General features: G+C 42.6%; 1 protein-coding gene across 1 annotated transcript; it reads left to right on the top strand.

Moving 5' to 3' along the window:
• Positions 1–4,537: 4,537 nt before the first annotated feature.
• On the top strand, positions 4,538–13,775 carry pmp22b (peripheral myelin protein 22b). Its single transcript, XM_050059713.1, has 5 exons — positions 4,538–4,697; positions 5,338–5,428; positions 5,656–5,749; positions 8,883–9,023; positions 11,443–13,775. Exons 2-5 carry the CDS (start codon positions 5,351–5,353, stop codon positions 11,604–11,606), a joined length of 477 nt encoding a protein of 158 aa, XP_049915670.1. The 5' UTR covers positions 4,538–4,697; positions 5,338–5,350; the 3' UTR covers positions 11,607–13,775.
• Positions 13,776–15,403: the final 1,628 nt, after the last annotated feature.

Raw genomic sequence — 15,403 nt, 5'->3', positions numbered from 1 at the left:
GCAGCAGCACGCACCGCATGTAATGTGACGAGGAAAAACCAATCACAGCCGACAGATATCTTTCCCTTCTTCTGGAAATATCAGTCTGTGTTAACAAGGAAAAGTTGATCATGTTAGTGCAGGGCTACCCAGAGCTTTACATCTGTCCCACAGACGATAGGCCTACACACTTATAAACAGCGTCTGGAAGCTGATCAGCTCTGCACTCAGGATTTCAGGCTACAATACAGTACTTGTTGAGGTTGCTTGGCAACCTCAGACACATCATACTGCTGAGGTCTTGAAAGCTGGCTCAAAAAAGGCACAAAAGTAGCAATCGGTGCACGACCTCGTGTTTTCCAGGCGGTTAGACGCGGCATGTGTATGGCCCCTTAAGAGGCTGTGTCCATTTCACATATTTCTGTGGGACTGTGTTGGAGTATCTTGAGTAAGCAGGTCATAATTTCTGGAAAGAGACATTGCTGTTGAGTTTTTCAAATGTATTGTTTTGGCACTTTGAGCACCACAAGCCGAGTGCCATCTAGTTCCATTATACTGGAAAGAAGGCAGACATCTGTACGGCCGATATCTCCAACACTCTGCAATTCACACCAAAACAATCTAGGCTGATAAACAGCACTACAGGTGAGAGGAAAAATGTGTATTTTTGATTTTGGGGTGAACTGTCCCTTTACTAACCCTCATATATGTACATGCAAGTACTGTATGTGTCAGTTTGTACAATAGTTTGGTAGCCCGGGGCCAGAGGAGTCTGACGTGAGTCGACAGAGGGGCAGTCCAACTCAGACGCGGCTGCAGTAGGAGGAGAGCTATTAAACTACTGCGACCCAGTGGACCAACAGACAGCAGCACTTCACATGCTGATGACAGGACACACGGACTGACCCACCTTTGACCAACAGCTGTCAGAACCCGACACACACCAGGCAGAAAGGCCCCGGTCAGACAGTGACGCATCAGACAGGCCTTCCCTGTGATCTGCAAGAAGCCCCAAGCTGGATCCACTCACTCAAAGTCGAGCTGAACAATATCTGTCGTGAGTATGAGCCATTTATTCATCACAGCTAATGGACTGTGGTTTGAGCCAAGATAAGTGGAATTGCATATAATGTAATCAAGTGAAAGAAAGCCTGTCACATTGTTTTAAAATCAACAAGAGTGGAGTGTAATTGCATCAAGGGCGAGGGCCCATCTTTGGTGATTGTCTTTTTGCTACATTATCTCTAATGCTTCTTCATTATACAGATCTTGTAGGAATTAATGCGGCAGAAACAAAAACATCACTTGTGATTGCCGCATCTGTTTTAACACTCTGCTCTGTGCTGGTATGTGGATGGAGTTACTGTAACTCAATCGCTTCTACTCTCCAGATTCACGCCCCCCGGCCTGGCCGAGGTCCTATCTATGGTTTTGGTATGCACTCTCACTGTGTGCCGCGCTAACGTGAAGATAAGTCGTACCATTTTAACGACGGAGGTGAAATGCTAGACGCCGTTCCAGATGTAACATTATTCAGTATCTCGGCCTGAATGTTTGTTATGCGGAGAGTTTGGCTCCGACCCTGGCTTCACAAACGCAGTAAACTTAACACTCCCATGTCCACTCAGCCCACTGATTGTCAGGCTTTTACAAACATTGACATATAAGGGATGGGGATGGGGAGCGCCTCGACAGCTACTCCACACTTTTAACAAGAGTTCTCCCTCTGAGAAGTCACTGTGAACCTTTGCTGTCGACCGCTCATATGATCAGAGATATGACTCAGTCAACACCAGAGTTACGTCAATGCATACATGCGCTACAAACAGAACAATCACACCAGACAAAGAGGCACTTCTACGCAGCTCAGGCTCACACACTATGATTACAGCGTGGATACAAAGCTCTCACTCAGCAGCACTTCATGGCCGTGATCTGGACTTGTAACTGTCCCTTTCATGTGTGTGTGTGTGTGTGTGTGTTTGAGCGTGGCAGAAAGGCCTGTGTTTTCACGGGAGTGTGAGAAACACATGCAGAGGGCGGCCAGGAAGTGTGAGCTAAGTGGTGAAGAATAGAGAGTGGATGTTGACAGGGGTTATCTGAGGTCGGACGGCTCCTATAAGCTCCTCTACCGGCCGCCTAATGCACAGAGAGCGTTCATAATGTGCTGCCCGTCAAGGAGGCTCAGTGTGTCTGCGCATGGAGCAAGATTTTGACGTTTTGCAGACGTGAGGGAGGATGTGTTTGATGACTTGTGAACATAATATATCCAGTGTTATCAGGAACCAATAAAATCTGCTTCAGCTGTTTTATAACTGACAGCTGGTTGATCTTGTATCTCCTAATAACTCCGTGCAGAAGACCCAGAGGGAGGAGGAGATAAGGTAGTCGATTCATACTTACAAATATTTACACTTCTGACCGCTCCCTACTCTCCCTCAATACTTGCAACACCCATATTTACAGGAGTTACCTCTTTTACATGCAGTACATGTTTACAGTCGGGGGCTGCAATCCCTGTTAGGGGTGGAACGCCATCTCACTCCCACTGGAAATGAGTCATGTCAAACAGAGGAGAGCCCCAGATGCTATCTCTGTGTGGTGGTGTGCCGGGCATACCCATCCACACTTTCACACATACTGTGTGAGTCACGAGGCTGACTACATGACGACCACAGGGAAAAGACCCGCACTGCACCACACTGCAACTATGTTTGTGTTTGTAATCGCCACGGCAACCAAACGCTGAGTTTACAGGGAAATTTAACATTTTGGGGAAGGTCCAAAATACCTTTCCTTGTACACTCAACATTATTTATAAAGCAGCTTTCGTGTAAACACGCAGCCCAAAGTGGGTCACGCAGCAAAACTGAAACAACACAGACAAAAAATAAACAGTCATAAATAAAGTTTTGCAAGACGTTTAAAAAATCAAGTCAAAATCAAAAGCAAGTAAAAACCAAAAGATAAAACTTAGAATTAGGGCTGTAAAATTACCTCAGATTAAAAGACAGATTAAATCTAATTTTCCTTTAAAAATACGGAGACAGCTTGCCACCTTATATCCAGAGTACCACAGTTTAGGGGCATAAAAACAGACAACACTCTCACCGCTACTTTTATGAGACAATTCATTCATGTAAGGCCTGCCCAAGAAAGCTCTCTTGGCTAAAAAGCAAATTATAGTTTGTGCCTCGACTTAAAATATGAATTTTCGATGGACGTGTTTACTGGGCTTGTCTAAGCACAAATACTCTTAAAAAAAATAAGCTACTGGTTATATATGGTTAAATATTACGGTAGCATTTTGCATGCATCTTTTTAAGCAGGTCCAACTCTGACTTACTTAATTAAGTTGAACTAACACAATATTTATCGAAAACTTGATACTCTAAATAATTTATTTTAATGCCATTTTACTCAAAAATGACAAAAAAGTTTTTAATTTTGACCAACGTGTTAAAATAACTTGTCAACTGACTAAAACACGTTCATGAAACAAACAGAATTTTTTAATGCTGAAGAACATCTTTATTTTAAGTGTCCATGAACGCTATGAATCATTTTTTAGAGTGTATGAAGAAAAATAAATAAATATTGGCTGATTATTCTACTTGATTTTGTCTTCAGGCACATGGGACTCCTGTTACTTTCTTCTATACGTTCCAATATATCTATAAAAGTTATATTTACTGAACAGTAGTCTCATGTGCCCAAAAGTACATATGGTGTGGTTAGGAAATGGTCGTATGGTTGGTTTAAATAACACAAGCACAATCAAATATTTTGTATCTGTGAACTCATGACAAGTTAAATATTCAAAATATTCACACATGCAGTGCATAAAATCACACAGACAACATTTATTTGACACAATGTGAATGTTTCCTCAATAAAAAAACACTGACTTTGACTATTAACAAAAGGTGTGGTTTTTCATGTGATATAAAAATTTCAGAGCTGTACTGTTAGATACTTGCCCAAAGTATATCTGCACCAGATTTTAAAACTTGTGACCACTCAGAACAAATGTTGTAGCATATCAAACTGAATAAAGTCTTTGGGCACAAAGGGGTTAAACCTAGGAAAAATCTATTCCAAAATATAAGTGTTTAAATCAAGCTGTGTAAACTTCTTTGTAACCCACTGCCACTTTGTCAAATATGCCACTCAGATATGTTCCTATCTAATAACATCTACTCTTTATCTATACAAAAAGATATTCTAAAACATTTATGTTCCTACTATATGTGTAAAAATATATGTTAAATGAGCAAGAGGAATTCCAGGTCGCAGTGTAATCTGTAATCACAACAATAAAAGCTGTAAACAGAAAGAAAAATCTTCGAAAGCAGATCGCTGGTTTTAGTTACCACGACAGCCAAACAATGATCAGTCAGCTCACTACACACACAGCAAGTTAGTAACTAAGGCAACCCATGCGCTATTACGCATGGCGCATCTATATTGGGAACCCTGGCCGCGGACCAGAGGGTCACTCCATGACGCAGCGACGCACGCAGGGCGTTGTTCTTCCATAATGAGACACTTTATAACAGCACGTCAGCCCCTGGCATCAATCTAGTCTGTGAGCGACTTTCAGGACCGAGGGACTACCGCTGCTGGACTCTTTGGGTGGAAACAAAAAACACTTGCTTTTGCTTTTTGCGAGCCTGAAACTACTTTTTGTGTGTGGAAATACAAGCTCCCCGCTCTCAGTAAGTGGACTTTGGTCTTTTCTAAACTTCCTTATGTTCAGCTGCGCGCACAGTCGGCCCGGATTAAAAGGAGGATACGCGCTTTTCTTTGGGATACCCGCCGCTCCACTGCGCGCACAGACAGCAGGACTGAGCTGTCACAGCTGATTTATTCGCCAAGGCTTTATTTTAATTCGATAAATACACCTCAATTACACGTAATTTTACTTTCATAACTTATTTAAAGTTGTTTTGATATTGCTGTAGAGATCACCGCACATTACTGTGATTATCTCCATGCTGTAGATGACACTAGCCGGCTGTTTAAAGCCATCTTAAAGGAACAGGATGTCAGAGAGGATGACTTTAAGAGAGTTTTCAGGCACATATAATGCTGTTAAATCAAAACACAGATGCGCTCCTTGAAATTCATCCTGTCGTCAAACCTGTTGTTAAATGGAAATCAGATTACGCATGTAGAACATTAACACTGACTCTCTCTTCTTCTGTTATTATTAACGCACATGCTTTGTAAATCCTGACATCCGATGAAGTTTCCGTGTTGATCGTGCTGCAGCGACACACCCATGTCCCACAAATCTGACATCCACACGCGCGCGCACACTGACAGAGACTGTCTCCTCTTCTCATTACTGCCCAGATCGCCTGTAAAGATGCTGCTCCTACTACTGGGAATCATCCTCCTGCACGTCGCTGCTCTGGTTCTCCTGTTTGTGTCAACGATTGTCAGCGTGAGTGTCACTATAACTCTTTTTTCTTCACTTATTCAGACGCAATTTTAAGAGCTAAAATAACTACTGAAGCTTTCAGGCATCTTAAACCTGCAGGAGGAGATAGAATGGTGCACTGTTGTCTCTGTAATTTGAGGAATTTAACAGCTACTTAAACTTTTATTTCTGATTTTTATTGCTGCTGCTTTTCCCACATGACTGACCAAACTGTGTGTTGTTGACACCAGGAATGGACGACAGGAGCAGGCGCAACCACAGACCTCTGGTTTAACTGCTCTACTGAAAATGGAGGATCCCACTGTGACCCAGCAACCACTGGAGGTCAGACGCCTTCCTTACATTCTACTATTCTCCTTTAATGTGTGTTCACAATTCAAAGGCTAATACAGGACATTTAAATCATCTCTGCCGTGATGCATCTCAGGATCTTTTCAGGTTTAAATGGTGAACTAAAAATCTCTGAATCCACTTTAAACCCATTCACACTGATATTAAAAAGGGGGGGGGGCCTGAACTTTGGAAAATGACTTGCTGAAATCCAACATTCACCATGTTGATGATGTGGGTGTGTCGTGGCTCCTCCGGGACTCTGGTGCCATCTAGGGCAGAGAATGTGGCAGTGCTGTTTTCAAGTGCTAGCTGATAGGCTGCCGCTGTATAAATAGTCGTGGTGTGATGTCCATATTCAGGTCCCGTGTCGGGAGTCCATAGTGACAGGGGTTTGGGAGTTGTGGAGGATCAGGGTGGGGCTGCGGAGAGTATTTAAAGTTTTAGATCTATGTGTGGTGTGTGTGTGTGTGTGTGTGTGTGTGTGCATGCCTGTGACAGAGTGTTTGAAAGCAGGGAGACCTTGGACTACCTCACAGCAGAACATAGCATGCTGATGGCGGGTCACGCCCAGTGTCAGATCAGAGTGTCCAGTGTTGGTTTGCAGGGATCATGGGGACAATTTAAGGCGCCAGCTGCAGCGTTACTGATTTATTTAGACAGTCAGACACCTCATGTTTGATTGAAATAAGATTTAAAGAATATAGATGTATAGATTCCACTATTGTTGAAGGCTTCTGCCCCATAACACTTCCTTTGTCCTGAAATTTAGCAACAAGTCTCTGTGAGATCACTGTTGGGCAGCTGTATGTTTTGCTACTAAATGTGCCGTCACGTTGGTGCAGGAGCTGCTGGCTGCATCTGGGTTATGTCATTTGTCTAGAATGAGCCGTGCTCAGCCAGTGTGTGTTTTGTCAGTGGCAGCAGCGCCTGCGTACCCTGCCAGGTAGCTCCATGGCGCGGCCAGTTTGTTTGACTTGCTTTCATTAGCGCACTGACGCACGGTGTTTATTTAAGAAGGTGCGCGTGCCCGGGGTCTGTGCTCTCTGGCTTTGGGAGATGGAAGATAGTGGAGTGTTTTTTTTCTCACGTGGGCGCCAAGCCTGCGTTCAATGGGGCTTTCTGAAGCTTTGCTGAGCAATCAAGTTCCTTCTGAAGTGAATCATAATCGCGGTCGTCACAGTTATTTTTAGGGCATCTCTGAAACTTTTGAGTTTCCTCTCGTCGTTGCCTTGGCTACAAAAACATAGGCTGGCTTCAGTGACGCCCCAGTGAGACATACTCATGTCATAGTTATCACATGCTGAGCTTGAGATTAATATCACTTCCTTACAGCCAGGAAAATTTCGTCATTGAATTTACTCGTGCTAAAATTAGCTATTGAGGAAGAATGCCTTGTGCTCCCACACAGGCCTGCAATACATAAACACGGCGAAGTAAATACAGTTTTATTTTTGTTGTGCAGTGCTCCGCAGCACAATGGGGTGCAGGGCCCCAGAATAGAAGGCAGAAAACATCAACAGTCCGTTTCCTGTTTGGTATTCCAGCGAAAACCTCCACTAGCTGCATTGTAATACCACAATAATAAACCAAGTGAATTTATGAATATGACTCATACTCGCTTATCAGTTGAAATTCTGAGCCTTGAACCGCACCTCATGCTAGGAAATGCCTCACATCACTGTTTCCTACGACTGGTCAGCGAAGGAAGGAAGGAGGACAAGATGTCTGTTTATCAGAAAGCCGTGATGTATTGTGGGTATTTATAGGGGAGCACTATTCATAGGGGCAGGGGATGGAACATTTCACCCATTTCTCACAATGTTATCACACGGTATTATGTAACATCTGACAACAGGATCATTATGGTGGAATCTAATTGTTGCCCTGGTGTGGTATTGGGCCTGGAGATTTGCAGGGGTGTCATGTTTCCTCTCATATCTCATCGACCCGAGCCAATGATCATCAGGACATACTGTAGCGCTGGTACTGTAGGTAACCTGACTCCATATTAGTAACCCTGCGCATCGTACAAGATACTGTTTCCCTTTAAATCTATAACAGAGATGTGTTTCTCCAGGAAACTGCAAGATTCTTAGACAGAAGAGAAACTAATGTGCAGGGGTGATGACGTTTGTTCATCTTAGCCTACAGCGTTAAAATGTGGTCAGTCAAAGCTATAACATCACACAAAGTAAGCTGCTTATTACTTACTGTAATCATCCTTGTTGTTGCACGCAATAAATTATGCATCATGCCTTTTTTCCTCCATGTTGTAAGTGCCCCCCGCCATTAAACCACAACATGTCGTTTATTTACATAATGCAAAAGAATCAATAAACCGCAGATGCTTGAGACTGTTGAAGGAATCACATCAGAGATTTGAATGTCAGAGTTCAGCCTTGGCGTGCATACAAATGGCGCCGTAATAAACTTTTATAGGGCTTGTCTGGAATATTTGCTCGGATGGGACTTATGCAATGGTTTCCAATGCTCAAGCAGATCGTAGATCGTAGTCAAGCACCTTGCGACATGGCTGCATTATATGGCACCAAAATGCGACAGTAACACGGCTAAAGAGAAGGGCTGGATAGATGCAGAGAGGGAAACTTGAGAGGCCAGAAAGGCAGCATGGATAACCCTCGGACAAGAAATAGACCCTGTTTGGAAGTCCTGGGATTCCTGGCATGGTGGCACAGACACCAAAACACAGCCACGCACTAGCACGGATGGATGGTCTTCCCTGTCAATGCAGGTGTCTAATGGGTTAATGGGCTTCTAGCAGCCTGGCCTTGAAGGACTAGCAGTAGCGATCGATGTGGTACATTTAGTCATGGGTCCTGCTCTGAGGGGCTCGCAGAGCTTTTAGGAACAAGATACCTAGGTTTCATTGTTATGGATCCATTACACATTCCCAGAAGTAAACATTATGTTCTCTGAGAGAGGATGCTTCAATTCAGCAGAGACAAAACCAACAAGCTTTGAGATTTTTTTATTTTTTATTTGTCTCCTCTTACCCGTCCTTCTCATGCTCTCATTAAGCCGATGTTGTATATAAATTATGCTCTTGATAATGACGACTGTGGGTCAGTTATTGATGACCTTCTCTCTCCTCCCTCCTCTACAGAATGGATTCAGTCGGTCCAGGCTCTCATGATCCTAGCCATCATCTTCAGCTGCCTGTCTCTCTTCCTGTTCTTCTGCCAGCTCTTCACTTTGCAGAAGGGCGGACGCTTCTTCCTCACTGGAACCTTCCAGATCCTTGCCAGTAAGTTCAATCCCCCTTTGACACTTCCTCGCAAATCCACTGAGATCAGATGGACATTGAAGAGATTAAACAGACATGACACTGGTATATTTTTGGCCAACCTGTTCCTTATTCCCAAGTCGTCAAATACCAATGCTTTGTCACGCCCCTCAGCATCTCAGGGCAACCTTTAGCATATCTGTGTGACACACAGCTGAAACACAAAGTAACACATGGTTCGGGTGGTGAAACTGTTGCAGTTAGATTTAGGCAACAAAAATAATTTGACTGGTTTAGAAAAAAGATCATGTTTTGGTTAAAATAATCAATTTGTTACCCAATGTAATGTGACAATGTCAGTGCGCTACGACAGTATGTAAATTGCGTAACATTACGTCAAAACAACATTGACTTTTGGCTTCACACAGGAAACATACTGTGGTCTCCTGGGTGAAAGTCCATATCTGTGTAACACGAAAAAAAAGATCATGTTCTAAATTTAAATAATTATGGAACGTAACGTGACGTAAATACTTTGAGACGTTAATGTAAAATGCATGATGTTATGTTAAAACATTTACTTATGGTTTCAGACGGGACATGACCTGTAGTCTCTGAGGTGAAAAGATTTCTGGGTGAAAGTCTGTAACTGTGTGACACGGAAAAAATATCATGTTCTGGGTTTAATAATGCATCGAAACTCGACGCGAGTACTGCGCAACAATCATACGTAAATTGCGTAACTTTACGTTAAAACAACATTGATAATTTTGGTTTTACACAGGACATAAACTGTGGTCTCCTGGGTGAAAGTCTATATCTGTGTACCCGGAAAAAAAGGTCAGTTTTAGGTTAAAAACTACGTATGTTATGCATTATGTGACGTAAATACTGCGTGATGATCGTACATAAATTGTTACATTTAAACAACACTGAATTTTAGTTTAACACGGGACATGAACTGTGGTCTCCTGGGTGAAACGAAAAAAAGATCATGTTCTGGTTTTAAATGATTATGTAACGTAACGTGACGTAAATACTGTGTGACATTAATATAAAATGCGTAGTTACGTTAAAATAACTGTGGTCTCCCATTTGAAAAGTCTGTATCTATGTGACCCGGAAAAAGGTCACATTTTGGGTTAAAAAACTACACGTTATGCAATGTAATGTGACGTAAATACTGCGCGATGACCGTACATAAATTGCGTAACATAACCTTCAAACAACACTGAATTTTGGTTTCACATGAGACATGAACTGTGGTCTCCTGGGTGAAAGTCCAGTTTTGTTTGACCCATCCACCTCCACCCACTCTCCCACTTTATACTACGTCAGTTGCTCTCAGCGTCAAGTTTTGTTGCGGATGGGTTTACATTGGAGTTAGCTGAAAGTCCAGTGCATCTCATAAAGACGCTACGACGCTTGGAACTGAAATCACCCACTGAGTGCTGTGACAAAGCAACAGTATTTTACGCCCTGGAAATGAGAGCAGGTTGTTTTGGCTAATATCATCACAAAATGTAAAAAGGGATTCTCATTGGATCCAATATGACTACACATCTGTAGTTTTTCTTTGATGAATTGACAGAACATGACAGGAGTTAATAAAAATTACTTGTTTAATTCAACCAATGGTCTAAAACCCAAAGGCATTCAACTCCCTGTGATATAAAACAGAAAAATGCAGCAGAACCTCACACTTGAGAAGTTGAAAACATCATTTTCAGCATTTTTGCTTGACAAACAGCCACTTGACAATCAACTAAATGACTAATCTCTTCAGCACTACACTGATTAGCACAGTAACACTTGAGTGGTCTGAAAATACACCACTCACCACAAATCCTCCTACACAGATAAACCAATAGCAGATGCTCACACTGCATCTACTGTGGCAGAGAATTAAATTAGGAGAGTCTGAGCCAGTTACTAATGGTTTAATGCTCCACTTGTCTATTGTACTTCATGCCCTTTGGCCAGAGAGCGGCTCCACTGCCAGCCCATTGTGTCCTCTCTTGGCAGCCCTTTCCAACATCCCAGGTTTGCTCTCTACACTGTGCCAGCGCATTGCCTGGCACCCAGGTGCCCACTCAGCCAAACAGGAATGACACTGGGCACAGCGCCAGCCGTGCAAGTTGAAATGTCAGGCAGGCTGGCGGTGCGGGGGTCTGACAAACACATCATGCCATGTCAGATGAGGGAGGCGGGCAGAGCAGGAAGGGCTCACGAGGGCTGGCTTGGAGATCAATAAGCATGAAACAGTGTGGTGTAGTGTGGAGAGATGCTTTCTGGGAAACACTGACCCTGCTCGCCTCCCCCTGCCGGACAGAGTTCAGCCCGGGACACGAGACAGAGAGCACAGAGAAACATGATCTGATAATTGAACAAGATGATGGCCGGCATTATCCAGTGCTCACTTTTTTTCCTCTCCCTGCAGGTTTGTTCGTGATGAGCGGAGCCATCATCTACACGGTGATGAGTCCGGGGTGGGTGAAGATTTCGGACCCATCCTTCGGCTACTGCTACATCCTGGCATGGGTGGCCTTCCCTTTGGCGCTGATCAGCGGACTCATCTATGTCATCTTGAGGAAGCGAGAATGAGCCATCACTCCATCCCAGTGTTCCCAGTAACCCCCTGCCCAGCTGCAAGTGTCATCAGCCCCCCTCTGAAGTATAAGTTTTGATGTACCAAAGGGCCCTGGAGCCGCCAGGCCAATACACCCAGATCACAGCGAAGTGGGGGGGTAATACCAAAAAAATCAACAAGCAAACCAACACAAAAACAACCAATACTGTCTCAGTTAAAAGATGTATATAGTATCTATGGTTTAAAACCTATTTATAACACTTTTTACATATATGTACATAGTTGTTGTGTTGCTCTGTCGATGGATACGTGTATGAGCTTTGTTTTAGCTGATTAAGTGCCTCAGTGTTTGTTTGTAATGATGAAATAATTAGATGCTATTTTGTTGGGTTTTCTTTCTTTTTTTTGTTGCCTTTTTTTGTTTTGCCAAAGAATTAGTAAAAAAACCAAAAAGTTTCTTCAAGTATATTAACCAAAGTGCATGTATAGAAATAGACGGAGCAGAAGATTTGGGCTTGCTTTACAAAAAGAGTGGTAACATCCGTGGATGTAGCATAGCCAGGAAATATAGATTTGGTCCTTTTCTATTTTGTGAATTTCAGTGTTTTTTTTTTCTATTTCTTATTTTCAACAAAAGATGGTGCTATGTATTTATCATTCCTATTACTGATAGCAAACATTTACAACAGAGTTACTTTGTTATTGTTCAGAGTCAAACAGCCATTAATTAAAGCGAGAATCAGACAGAGGTACACCTGTACATACAGTGCCTGACTGCTTCTTTAGGGAACACAGTCTATTTCACATTGCAGTGTCTGATTTTATTTTTTTCTTTACTTTTTCTTCATCAGCTACTGTAAAAGAATAACTGAGTTTGGGGTGGTGCACTGATGAAATCAAAAGTGGAATGTCAGTATTACTCTGCGAGTTTGTAAAGAGTTGGATTACAGTGAAATTACTTTATATATATATATAAGCTTTATTTTCGCTCTAATTGCCTTAATTGTCCCTCATTCTCATGTTCGTGTTCACTTAAAGTCTCAAGAAGCCAAAATGCCTATTTAGTAGAATAAATAAAATAACACTGTGGGGCATTATAGCCGAAGGAAAAAAAACAAACTTAACATTACTAGACAGAAATGCCACTGAGTTGAAGCCATATAAGAAAATACCAGATGACAGGAAAATATATTAACTCTATATGTGAGGAAAACAAGGACAGAGAGGTTTGCAGTGATGATACAAATGTCTGTTTCACATACTTGAAGTTTGACATGCTGCAGTCTCTGCCCACTGACGTCTCCAAGTTCTACTGTATACAAGCGCTGTTTATGTGTTGCGCATAACAGATGGTGATGACAATCTAGCCTGAAATAAAAACTACTCTCACATTATCTAACACTGTGTATTCCACTGTTACAAGGGACTGGATTCACGCTAACACTTGATGAATGCAGAAGTCATTTTCTAGGCTGTTATGCCGCCTGCCTGTAAAACCCAAACACACACATATCTGGGCTACAAAAGCATCATGTGGGAATAACTACCAGTAAATGGGACGAGACATTAAAATGACTGATGCTTTGAGGTGAATCAAAGATGTCAGAAAGTGAAATGCAGCATGTAAATTCCTGCGTACAGTCTAGCCGAGCGAGTCAACCTTACAGTATGCCACCACGCTCCGGCAGATCAAATGAGCTGCCCTGTGCATGTGGTTGCAAATGCTGTACGCGACTTGTGTTACACGCGCCAGGGCGAAGGCACAGCGGCCAGTTATTCAAAACACGCAGCTCGTGTTTCAGCGCCGACGGTGTCTCTCATGGCATCAGAAACAAGAGGACTTGGTTTTGAACGCTGTAAGCAAGGGTCTGTCCTCCACTTGACATCTCCTGTGACATCCTGTAGCCTTCCGAAAACAGAACTATGTTGTGGTGGATTAAAGTATTTAATTCAGAGCTTACACTAGCTAGTCTGCTGTGGGGTTTTCTTTCTTTTTTTTTTTTTTTAAGCATGATGCTCATTATTGGGTTCAGTTAGAAGAGACAGCCTCTAATGACAACTGCCCTGCTACTCTGTGTAAAGCGACGATTGTCTATGCCATGTTTACACCTAAACTTCCAAATGCTCTTGATATTACCAAAGCTACTTTGAGTTTAATCATTAAAGGATGTTTCTTACCACCACCACAGAGTGTTTCTTTGTGTCTTTCAATAACACTACACATAAACATGTCCAAAATGTTCCTGTTTTATCAAACGACAGTCACACAATTTACAGCATGCACACAAAGACTAACAGTTTGTGATGATATCTGCTCCTTTCAAAGACAACAGTCGGTCCGTAACAGCACTGAGCTGATGATAGGTATCTTAATCTCCAGCAATGAAAGAGTACTCTCAGAAGGAGGATTCTTGTTGCAGGCCTGAGAGGTCACAGCCTCCCACTGCCTCCCCCTCTGACATACTAGCGCTGGGTGAAATGGGGACACTGCATTCTGGTCTGCGTGTTTGTCTGTGTCAATGTGTGTGTGTGTGTGTCTGAGAGTGTGTGCATACAGCTATCCCAGATGTCATAATCTAACCCTATCTATATATTCTGGGGGTAAACAAGGGTAATTCCATGCTTTAAATCCTCATATACTTCTAAGTGGTTAATCAGGTCCTGTGCAACACTGCCATCTGGTGGACACATATAGTAACAGCAACAAGACTCTGATAACACTCTTGGTTAGCAAACACTGCCTCCATGTGGTGCGACTGAGCACTACAGTTATCCACCAGGATTTTCTGGTAGGAGTGGGAAGACTCTCAGTAATAATGTCTCCCTTGGGCTCAGCGAACCATTTTTTCTTATTAAAATGTGCTAAACCTCATTAATTCTATATATGATCATTAAGCATTGTCTAGGACTCAGCTTGTTTGTGAGGGTGGATCTTCCATTAGTATGCATGCATGTGATAGAAAGAGGTGATTTCTCCTACTCGTCTGCTCTCTATTACCCTTCAGTCAGTCTAATGGATGCTCCTCCTCCAGAGCCATTATGAAGGCTTTTATGGCACAACACATCATTAGAGGTAAAGGCGGGAGATGAATGACCCTCCTACATTTGATAAATTATTTGATAAACTCAGACAAAACGGGATAATATCACTGTGATACAGAATAGAATGAGGCACTGGACGAGGGTCAAACTGTTGTAAGAAAACATCTTTTTAAGTTTGATTTATCGGTTATCAGTGACGCTTTACTCCACTAACAAACAATAAAAAACATTCAGATATGCAAGAGAAGATGTAGCCGAGAGACAGTTCAGACCAGGTTAGTTGATGATGAACGTAATAAAAATTGCTGATATATTAAAGTTACAATGTGTAATTTACGTGGTTGTTTATTAGCAAATATCAACTATTGCTTTCATAAATATATATTTACTAAAGTGTAATGCAATTCACATACAAATGGAAGCTTTCTCGTAGGCTTACAATGATTTCTCTATATATACACAGGCAGGGTGCGGTTTGCTGGAGGCTGCCCTCTTGCGTCGCCATATTTGAATACAGTGGCCGAAAGAGATACACGCGCTTCGCCTTTCGCGTTTACCTAGAACTTGCTGTCACCGGAGACAGAGAAGGTGAAGCTCAATCCGGGGCGCTTCTGCGTGAACCTGCTTTGTACTTTTATGATTCTGTTGCACTTTAAATGGAGGACCACACACGTTTTGCCCCGTAAGAGGGAAACCACGCCACCAAATAAAAGAAAAAGATCAGATAAGCGAGGACGGGACAAAACGCGAGTGAATATCGGCGTTGCTT

This window comes from Epinephelus moara, chromosome 13 (assembly GCF_006386435.1).
Source record: "Epinephelus moara isolate mb chromosome 13, YSFRI_EMoa_1.0, whole genome shotgun sequence".
Taxonomy (NCBI): domain Eukaryota; kingdom Metazoa; phylum Chordata; class Actinopteri; order Perciformes; family Serranidae; genus Epinephelus; species Epinephelus moara.
Note: the sequence above shows the minus strand (reverse complement) of the source record. Positions and strands in the feature narration are given on the sequence as shown.